The 11,151-nt window shown below is 32.5% G+C and overlaps 1 protein-coding gene across 1 annotated transcript; it reads left to right on the top strand.

The window, feature by feature from the left end:
* The first annotated feature begins 1,068 nt into the window (after positions 1-1,068).
* LOC129096190 (aminoacyl tRNA synthase complex-interacting multifunctional protein 1-like) lies at positions 1,069-6,377 on the top strand. The gene is made up of 4 exons (XM_054604886.1): positions 1,069-1,468; positions 3,432-3,640; positions 4,911-5,079; positions 5,177-6,377. Exons 1-4 carry the CDS (start codon positions 1,069-1,071, stop codon positions 5,341-5,343), a joined length of 945 nt encoding a protein of 314 aa, XP_054460861.1. The 3' UTR covers positions 5,344-6,377.
* Positions 6,378-11,151: the final 4,774 nt, after the last annotated feature.

The raw sequence follows: 11,151 nt of genomic DNA, 5'->3' as shown, positions 1-11,151 counted from the left end.
TGTGAACCATCCAAATATCTCTGTCCTCTTTAAAATCCCTCCTCAAAACTAATTGTTAATACATCAGGATTTCTACTAACTGATTGTACATTGTTTTACATATATCATATAGTTTTTACCTCTTGAAACCATTGTTTTTAATTCCAACCTTCTGTAATTTCTCCATGTTTATACTGCAAAGAACAATAGATTTAGATAGGATTATCATTATTAAAAACATGTGTTCTAGTTTTGTACCTTAAACAAGTATGGAAACAGGCAGACAAACACTTCATTACATAATCATATAATAAAATGATAGATAGTTTTGCAGCTTATCGTACCAAATAACTCTTCCCTTTAATTTTGACTTTAATTGCTCTTGTATAGTTTAGATTTTTAGGCCTGTTCTTACTTTTATTTGATGCGTATTTTTATCCTGTGGAGGGCAGTATTTAACCTGCCAAAAACGTAATTTATCCATGTTTATACTACAAAAAAACAATAGATTTGGATAGGATTATCATTATTAAAAATATGTGTTCTGGTTTTGTACCTTAAACAAGTATGGAAACAGGCAGACAAACACTTGCCTCTCATTACATAATCATATTATAAAATTATAGATTGTTTTGCAGCTAATTGTACCAAATAACTCTTCCCTTTAATTTTGACTTTAATTGCCCTTGTATAGTTTAGATTTTTAGGCCTGTCCTTACTTTTATTTTATGCGTATTTTTATCCTGTGGAGGGCAGTATTTAACCAGCCAAAAACGTAATTTATCCATGTTTATACTACAAAAAAACAATAGATTTGGATAGGATTATCATTATTAAAAACATGTGTTCTGGTTTTGTACCTTTGTGCCTCTCATTACATAATCATATTATAAAATTATAGATTGTTTTGCAGGTAATCTTCCCTTTAATTTTGACTTTAACTGCTCTTGTACAGTTTAGATTTTTAGGCCTGTCCTTACTTTTATTTAATGCTTATTTTTATCCTGTGGAGGGCAGTATTTAACCTGCCAAAAACGTAGAAGAAGAAAAAGGGAAAACAGGAGGAGTAGGCGGAGAAATCAATGCAGGATGCAGTCTCCAAACACTTGCGGCAGAATGGGCCGCAGCGAGGAGCTCAGTGACTTCCAGCGGGGGACCGTCGTCGGGTGTCACATGTGCAAGAAGTCTGTCCGTGAGATCTCCGCTCTGCTGAACCTGCCGCGGTCCACCGTGAGCGCTGTCATCGTGAAGTGGAAACGTGGAGGAATAACCACGGCTCTGCCCCGGAGCGGCCGACCGCACAAGCTCAAAGAGGAGGACCGACAAGTGCTGGAGAAAGTGGCGTTGGAGAAGTGTTCGCCCTCGGTGGAGGCTCTCACCGCCGAGTTTCAGACCGCCTCCGGGGCCAGCGTGAGCGCCAGGACCGTCCGCCGGGAGCTGCACGAGATGGGCTTCCGTGGCCGAGTGTCCACGTATAACAAGCCCAAAGGTGAGTTCAGGGAAAGCACAGGTGCAACAATCCCATTTAAGTGCAATGTTAGTGTAATGCCTTTGGCAGCATTTGATCTAAATGGATGCAGACATTTGCAGTCTGTCAGCCACAAGACTATTATAGTTTGATTTACCAGATTTTATTCAAAACACAATCCAAACTTCTCAAAATCAAAATATGCATGTTGGGGACATATGTCTCAATTGATTTATTTCCGTTTTTGTATTGCTTTTAAATGCCATTGTAATGCTTTTTTTTTTTTTTTTGCCTATTAAAATCACTCTGAATTGTGTCTGTGTTTTGAAATGTGGTAATTAAATAAAGCTGCCTTTCCTCTTGAACCAACTACCTGGCCCAAAAGTTTACCTATGTCAGTTTGTGGCAATTAGATTAAGCATAGCTTTATGTACATTTTAAATGAGTAATCAATTGCTGGTTGCAGCTTCTCAAATGTGAGTATTTGCTCTTTTCTTTGCCCCATGTGATAAACAGAATGTATCTGGATTTTGGGCTTTAATTGACAAAACAAACAAACAAACAAACTGAATGTCACCTTGGGCTCTGAGCAATTGTGATCTGAATTTGAAGTAAGTTGCAGCTCTATGTAAAACCAAATTGTCACATGCAGTGCCTACAAGGCAATATAATGCAGGGCCTGTCTTTGTTGTTATTGTACACTAGTAGTGTTGCTTATTTGTTAAAAAGTCTGTAGTTGATTTAATTATCAAAAGTCCAGTTGTTAATTCAGCTTTGTTGCTTTTCAATTAGTTTAAAAAAAATGTAGGGATCGTGTCCCTACCTCTGTCGATTTGTGATTTCACTCCTCTCAACCTGGACCCAGTCTGAGCTCTGACCCCAGTCAGTCATCTCTGTGACACCTAGGTCCTAAAACCAGCAAGAGGGAACAGTGCATGGGAAACACTATTCAAATGAGGAACAGACTTTCACATAAGACCTGCATCGACTGGCTTCTGTTAACCTTTTCTTCTCCACAAAACCCTCTCATTGTGTGTTTTATGTGCCAAGGTTTCTTTATCTTGAGTGGAAACAATAAGTTTTCATTTGAAGCATATAATAGGTTTTTTTATGAGCAACATGTGCAAATTCTTAAATTCCAGCAGAAATACTGAGCCCCATTAGTTGAGCAATTACAACAATGTACCCTGTACTGTGCGGAAGTGAATCTATAATATGGGATGTAGTGGAAGAAATGAGGGAAACTAGAAAAGAAGCAGACATATCTGTCAATCCTAACTTTCCATTATTTGTACTTCAGAAAATTGAGTCTTACTCCAAAACTGTGGACATTAACATGCTAGGTCCATTCTCCAAAATTCTTTCCACAGGGTTTTCTCTCATTGAGCATCAAGAGGTCAGTCAGGCATTTATTTTAGGTAATAAGGTCTGGCTCCCAGTCTGCATTCCAGTCCATCTCAAATATGTTAGCTTGGGGGGCTCTGTGCACTTCGGTCCCATTCTTCCACAACTAACTAATGAAACATTTCTTTGTGAAACTGGCTTTTGTGCAGAGGGGCATGGTCATATTGAAACAGGAAAGCTCTGTTCCCAAACTGACACAAAGTTGGAAGCAGCATTATCTCAAATATACTTGTATGCTGCAGATTTCAGATAGCCTTTCAGTATTGTTCCAGTATGAGTTTTATATATAATGTCCCTATAAGTTACCAGTTGGCAGAACTATTAAGTGCTTTTAAACTGAAATTATTCATAATATTATGCTAATTTAGTTTAGCATACAACTCTCACAGATGCATCTCTTCATCAAAACGTTTCTTAACACTTGATGAATATCTACTGTCTGATGCACAACACATGCGTGCATTATTATATCAGAGTTCTAGTTTGAAGAATCATTGTAATAAAACGGGAACATTTTTAAATCCATTGTGAGTTTGTGTGCTTAATTATTACAACAGAACTTGTCTTTCTTTGATGCAAGGAGGGGAGAAAGTGGAGAAGAAGCAGGCAGCTCCAAGCCAAGATGAAGCCAAGGTGGACGTGTCTCGTCTGGACCTGCGTGTTGGACGTATAATCACAACTGTGCAACTTCCAGAGACTGAAGGTCTGTATGTGGAGGAGGTCGATGTGGGAGAGGCGTCTCCGAGGACAGTGGTCAGCGGGCTAGCTAAGCACATACCTCTGGAGCAGGTACAGAATTACTCATATAATCATATGTATTGCAGGATTAAGGATTTTTTTGAATATCATGTGCTTTTTAGATGTAATTATCAGTGCTTCAAATAACTACGGTTTTGACTTAACATACATCTACTGATTATTTTCTTGATTAATTGTTGTCTGTAAATGTTTGTTATACCATAATAACTAACTGTTCAAAAACAAAACATATTGCATTTACAATAGGAAGAAATGAAAGGAAAGCAGAAAAAAAAGTCACATTGAATAAACTGATGAAAATGGACAATATATGGATTATCAAAATAGCTGCATTTACATTTTTAGTTGAATGTCAGTTGACCAATTGATTTATTGTTTCAGCTTTCATAACTACCAGAAGTCAGGTCACATAACTTTATAAATTGGTTAACAAACAAGAATTCCCAGAATGTATTGAGAGGTTCATAAACACACAACAGCATAACTGAGGTCAGGCACTGATTTAGGATGATACGGTCTGGTTCCCAGTTGGCATTCCAATTTTTCCCAAAGGGGTCCGATGGGCTCTGTGCAGTCAGGCTCTACTGGGAATTCATGTTGAAACAGGAAAGGGGCTCCCCTAAACTGTTGCCTCAAAGTTGGAAGCACACTACTGTCTAAAATATGGTTATATGGTGTAGCTTTAATGACAAGCACACTGGGGCTGTTTTACATGGTTTGAACGCCTTTTGTTTACAGCACAAATTGTCCTTTAACATTAAGATCTAAAATCAAAATCATATTTACAGAACATTCTCCATTTCTGTCAAGCAAACAAGGGTGAAATATTTGAGGATATGCTTTATAAGTTTGATGGAAATGGTCTGACTGTATTTTTTTCTAATTGAATAGATATTAAGCAAAACAAACGCATACATCATAGCATGTATGTACTTTCCCTACCGCCAAAGCCTCCAAAGTGATTCTAAATTCAAAAAGTAAATAGTAAAAGGATGCACCTCAATACATTTGAATAGTATTACTTTATAAGATCTGGCATACATAATTTAATCAAATTCTGGATTTTTATTCTTCAGATATTTTGGCAGCAACTGCTTATAGTTGTCTTTTTAAATGTTGGAAATCCGCAGAGGTCTCAAAGCTCAAAATTAAAAAAATGATTAGAACTAGCATAAAAGTTTGAATATAATTTCGATGTGTTTTGTTTTCATCTGTTAATAGACTATACCATGTTTTTTGTTTTCTATTGTCAGGGGCAAATGGCCTGTCAAATGTATTTAATCATATGTCCCTCATGCAGATGCAGAACCGCATGGCAGTCCTGTTGTGTAACCTCAAGCCAGCCAAGACGAGAGGAGTGGTGTCCCAGGCTATGGTCATGTGTGCCAGCTCTCCAGATAGGGTTGAAATCCTTGAACCTCCAAGTGGAGCATCACCAGGGGACAGAGTTGTTTTCCAGGGCTTCCCAGGTACTATTACATTTTAATCAGAAGCATAAATTTAAATCGAACAACCATTTTGAAACCAAACCGACACCAAAACATCAAACTGATTTCTTGACTGCAGGTGAACCAGACCAAGAGCTGAACCCCAAAAACAAGGTGTGGGAACAGATTCAGCCATACCTACGCACCAACAGCCAGTGTGTTGCAACCTACAAAGGAACTGCATTTGAGGTCTCCCGCAAAGGAGTCTGCAAAGCCCAAACCATGAGCGACAGTGAAATCAGATAAACTAAAAGAGCTGCTCAAAACTGCTCAGTGCAAATCCCTGCTGCCAGACAGGATCCAAAATGTTGTGTAGAGCTTTTCCAGAAGAGTGGAGGCCTCTGTAGCAACATAGCAATGCCCTTGGTTTTGGAATGACATGTCCAACCATCACACGGGTGTTATGTTGGAGTGTTCACGTACTTTTGTCCAGTAAGGATGGAAAGTGAAGATCGTGAGGAGTATGTTGCCCTCTGTTGGACGGACATGGACATAACTGTTACACTTTAATTTGAAATCTGAAGTTCTGTATTTGGCCCAAGGGGGGCACTTCAGTACCCATGATAATGTACAGTTTGTGTGTATCGAGACATGAAGACATACAGCACACAGTGATCCCCCGCATGGTGAAAATACATACCTTACAAAGAATCCATTTTGGTTGGGAAATATTTGATAAAATATAAATGTTTTCCCATGACGCCACAGTGGTTACTTCCACTTAACAGTGCAGAAATCCCTTCTGAAAAGGGGACACTGAACAGTTTCTTTCTTCTAACAGTATGAAAATTAGTTGGAAAGAGATGGGGGAAACCACTTTCAATCTAGTTTTACCTTGCAAAATGTGTTCTAAAGCAACTGCATAAGGGCAGTTCTTTCAGCTCCTTTCGGTTAAATTTGATGCTGGTAAATAAGGAAAACAAGTCTGTGTGTTTTTATATATCCACATCAATAGCTTGTCGAAAGTCTTATTTGAATGATGCATCTTACATATTGATATTATAATATATCTTACAATCCAGATCCTTTTGTTTATTTGTACAGTGGTTTCCCAGGAATCTCATGAAATCAAAAACAGACAGTTCTGAATCTTTGATTCGGCTGTAAATGCAGATGTATGTAACTTAATGTTTCTTCAGCAAAAATGTATCCATCTGGCTACTGCAGATTTTTTGTCTGCTCTTCAGGTCAGTTCAACCTTAGATTTTATATGTCCAGCTTCATGTAACATGTTTGTGTATCGTCTTCCATGCATGATTCCTAATAAGCCTATTTATAATTTGAAAGGTAAAAAATAAACCAAGATGTGTTGGTTTTAAAGTAAACTGCTTTTATGTTTTTTCCCTACAGTCCAAAGCAATAAAATGACAAAAACTCAAATTATTCTTCCCTTATTTTAAAGGAAGAAGTGAAAAACTGCATGTAAAGAATGGGGATGTGATTAAGGAACTAAGAAGTGGAACAAACCGTCTCAGACGAGATGTTGCTGGTAACTGTTTGACAGAACCGTAGGACTGGGAGGGAATGTGTCATACTGTTATCATACTGATTATTATATATTCCTTTAGAAACAGCAGGTTTTGTTTCTAACAGTTGTTGTAAGGTTACTAATTGGTCTAAAGATGAACCAAGGTGTTTTCATCTCAAGGTCTAGTGTGTGTTGACTAATACTACAGGCTGACATCAATAGATCAACTTTAATATACTAAAAGGTCACAGAGTGTTGATATAAAAGTCAAGTCAAATTTTATTCCCTGATAAAACATTGTAATAGATTAAATATAAAAACAATCTATATGATTAAAAGAAACGATAAAAAGAAAGTAAGAAATAAACGGAATACGAAAATAATTTAGTAAAATATAATAAATCAATGTTGATATGCTGTCTCAATGGATGAGATCTTGGAATAAGAGGAATGTGATTCTCATTACAAGCTGCGTTGTGTTTAATGTTCAAAATTGAAAGCATTCAACATAATTTAAATTCAGGGGCCTCTTGTGTTTGTTACGAACTTGCATAAAGCTGATTGGAGGTGTTCACTTAAAGAAAAAAGTAATAAAAAAGTCATAGTATAGTATGTCGAAAAAAATCATAGTATAGTATGTCGAAAAAAAGTCATAAAAAAGTCATAGTATAGCATGTCATAAAAAAGTCATAGTATAGTATGTCAAAAAAATAAAAAAGTCATAGTATAGTATGTCGAAAAAAGTCATAGTATATATAGTATGTCAAAAAAGTCATAGTATAGTATGTCGAAAAAAGTAATAAAAAAGTCATAGTATAGTATGTCAAAAAAAGTCATAGTATAGTATGTAAAAAAAAAGTCATAAAACAGTCATAGTATAGTATGTCAAAAAAGTCATAAAAAAGTCATAGTATAGTATGTCAAAAAAAAAAGTCATAGTATAGTATGTCAGAAAAAGTCATAAAAAAGTCATAGTATAGTATGTCAAAAAAAGTCATAAAAAGTCATAGTATAGTATGTCAAAAAAAGTCATAAAAAGTCATAGTATAGTATGTCAAAAAAGTCAAGTCATAGTATAGTATGTCGAAAAAAATAAAGTCATAGTATAGTATGTCAAAAAAAGTCATAAAAATAGTATAGTATAGTATGTCGAAAAAAGTCATAAAAAGTCATAGTATAGTATGTCGAAAAAATGTCATAAAAAAGTCATAGTATAGTATGTCAAAAAGTCATAATATAGTATGTCAAAAAAGTCATAAAAAAGTCATAGTATAGTATGTCAAAAAAGTCATAAAAAAGTCATAGTATAGTATGTCAAAAAAGTCATAAAAAGTCATAAAAAGGTCATAGTATAGTATGTCGAAAAAGTCATAAAAAAGTCATAGTATAGTATGTCAAAAAAAGTCATAAAAAAATCATAGTATAGTATGTCGAAAAAAGTCATAAAACAGTCATAGTATAGTATGTCAAAAAAAGTCATAAAAAAGTCATAGTATAGTATGTCAAAAAAAGTCATAAAAAAGTCATAATATAGTATGTCGAAAAAAGTCTTAAAAAAGGTCATAGTATAGTATGTCAAAAAAAGTCATAAAAAGTCATAGTATAGTATGTCAAAAAAAGTCATAAAAAAGTCATAGTATAGTATGTCAAAAAAGTCATAAAAAGTCATAGTATAGTATGTCGAAAAAAGTCATAAAACAGTCATAGTATAGTATGTCGAAAAAAGTCTTAAAAAGTCATAGTATAGTATTTCAAAAAAAGTCATAAAATAGTATGTCAAAAAAAGTCTTAAAAAGTCATAGTATAGTATGTCAAAAAAGTCATAAAAAAATAGTATAGTATGTCAAAAAAAGTCATAGTATAGTATGTCAAAAAGTCATGTCATAAAAACAGTCATAAAAAAGTCATAGTATAGTATGTCAAAAAAAGTCATAAAAAAAAAGTCATAGTATAGTTAGTCGAAAATAAGTCATAGTATAGTATGTCGAAAAAAGTCATAAAAAAGTCATAGTATAGTATGTCAAAAAAAGTCATGAAAAAAGTCATAGTATAGTATGTCAAAAAAAGTCATAAAAAAGTCATATATAGTATAGTTAGTCAAAAAAGTCATAGTATAGTATGTCGAAAAAAGTCATAAAAAAGTCATAGTATGGTATGTCAAAAAAAAGTCATAAAAAGTCATAGTATAGTATGTCAAAAAGTCATAAAAAGTCATAGTATAGTATGTCAAAAAAAGTCATAAAAAAGTCATAATATAGTATGTCGAAAAAAGTCTTAAAAGAGTCATAGTATAGTATTTCAAAAAAAGTCATAAAAACGTCATAGTATAGTATGTCGAAAAAAGTCATAAAAAAGTCATAAAAAAGTCATAGTATAGTATGTCAAAAAAAGTCATAGTATAGTATGTCGAAAAAAAGTCATAAAAAAGGTCATAGTATAGTATGTCAAAAAAAGTCATAAATAGTATGTCGAAAAAAGTCATAAAAAGTCATAGTATAGTATGTCAAAAAAAGTCATAAAAAAGTCATAGTATAGTATGTCAAAAAAAGTCATAAAAAAGTCATAGTATAGTATGTCAAAAAAAGTCATAATATAGTATGTCGAAAAAATGTTGAAAAAAGTCTTAAAAAAGTCATAGTATAGTATGTCAAAAAAATAGTCATAAAAAAGTCATAGTATAGTATGTCAAAAAAAGTCAAAAAAAGTCATAGTATAGTATGTCAAAAAAAGTCATAAAAAAGTCATAGTATAGTATGTCAAAAAAAGTCATAAAAAAGTCATAGTATAGTATGTCAAAAAAAGTCATAAAAAGGTCATAGTATAGTATGTCGAAAAAGTCATAAAAATGTCATAGTATAGTATGTCAAAAAAGTCATAAAAAAGTCATAATATAGTATGTCGAAAAAAGTCATAAAAAAAAAGTCATAGTATAGTATTTCAAAAAAGTCATAAAAAAGTCATAGTATAGTATGTCGAAAAAAAGTCATAAAAAAGTCATAGTATAGTATGTCAAAAATAAAAAAGTCATAGTATAGTATGTCAAAAAAAGTCATAAAAAAGTCATAGTATGTCAAAAAAAAGTCATAGTATAGTATGTCAAAAAAAGTCATAAAAAAGTCATAGTATAGTATGTCAAAAAAAGTCATAAAAAGGTCATAGTATAGTATGTCAAAAAAGTCATAAAAAAGTCATAGTATAGTATGTCAAAAAAAGTCATAGTATAGTATGTCGAAAAAAAGTCATAGTATAGTATAGTATAGTATGTCAAAAAAAGTCATAGTATAGTAGGTCGAAAAAAGTCATAGTATAGTTAGTCGAAAATAAGTCATAGTATAGTATGTCAAAAAAGTCATAAAAAAGTCATAGTATAGTATGTCAAAAAAAGTCATAAAAAAAGTCATAGTATAGTATGTCGAAAAAGTCATAAAAAAGTCTTAGTACAGTATGTCAAAAAAAAGTCATAGTATAGTAGGTCGAAAAAAGTCATAAAACAGTCATAGTATAGTATGTCGAAAAAAGTAATAAAAAAGTCATAGTATAGTATGTCAAAAAAAGTCATAAAAAAGTCATAATATAGTATGTCGAAAAAAGTCTTAAAAGAGTCATAGTATAGTATTTCAAAAAAAGTCATAAAAACGTCATAGTATAGTATGTCGAAAAAAGTCATAAAAAAGTCATAGTATAGTATGTCAAAAAAAGTCATAGTATAGTATGTCGAAAAAAGTCATAAAAAAGGTCATAGTATAGTATGTCAAAAAAAGTCATAGTATAGTAAAAAAAGTCATAGTATAGTATGTCAAAAAAAGTCAAAAAAAGTCATAGTATAGTATGTCAAAAAAAGTCATAAAAAAGTCATAGTATAGTATGTCAAAAAAAGTCATAAAAAAGTCATAATATAGTATGTCGAAAAAAGTCATAATATAGTATGTCGAAAAAAGTCTTAAAAAAGGTCATAGTATAGTATGTCAAAAAAAGTCATAAAAAAGTCATAGTATAGTTAGTCGAAAATAAGTCATAGTATAGTATGTCGAAAAAAGTCATAAAAAAGTCATAGTATGGTATGTCAAAAAAAGTCATAAAAAAGTCATAGTATAGTATGTCAAAAAAAGCCATAAAAAGTTCATAGTATAGCATGTCGAAAAAAGTCATAAAAAAGTCATAATATAGTATGTCGAAAAAATTCATGAAAAAAGTCATAGTATAGTATGTCGAAAAAAAGTCATAAAAAAGGTCAGTATAGTATGTCAAAAAAAGTCATGAAAAAAGTCATAGTATAGTATGTCGAAAAAGTCATGAAAAAGTCATAGTATAGTATGTCGAAAAAAAGTCAAAAAAAGTCATAGTATAGTATGTAGAAAAAGTCATAGTATAGTATGTTGAAAAAAAGTCATGAAAAAGTCATAGTATAGTTATGTCGAAAAAAGTCATAAAAAAGTCATTGTATAGTATGTCGAAAGAAGTCATAAAAAAAGTCATAGTATAGTATGTCAAAAAAAGTCATAGTATAGTATGTAGAAAAAGTCATTAAAAAGTCAGCTTATAGTAGGTCGAAAAAAGTCATAGTATAGTTAGTCGAAAATAAGTCA

Source organism: Anoplopoma fimbria, chromosome 9, assembly GCF_027596085.1.
Source record: "Anoplopoma fimbria isolate UVic2021 breed Golden Eagle Sablefish chromosome 9, Afim_UVic_2022, whole genome shotgun sequence".
NCBI lineage: Eukaryota > Metazoa > Chordata > Actinopteri > Perciformes > Anoplopomatidae > Anoplopoma > Anoplopoma fimbria.
This window is presented reverse-complemented; position numbering and strand designations above follow the sequence as displayed.

What these genes read in the sequence shown, in the direction of transcription:
- LOC129096190 (XM_054604886.1), top strand. Translation starts at nt 1,069, where the DNA reads ATGCAGTCTCCAAACACTTGCGGCAGAATGGGCCGCAGCGAGGAGCTC. An exon ending in CACGTATAACAAGCCCAAAG is followed by an intron (nt 1,469 to 3,431) that starts GTGAGTTCAGGG and finishes CTTTGATGCAAG; the next exon opens with GAGGGGAGAAAGTGGAGAAG. An exon ending in AGCACATACCTCTGGAGCAG is followed by an intron (nt 3,641 to 4,910) that starts GTACAGAATTAC and finishes TCCCTCATGCAG; the next exon opens with ATGCAGAACCGCATGGCAGT.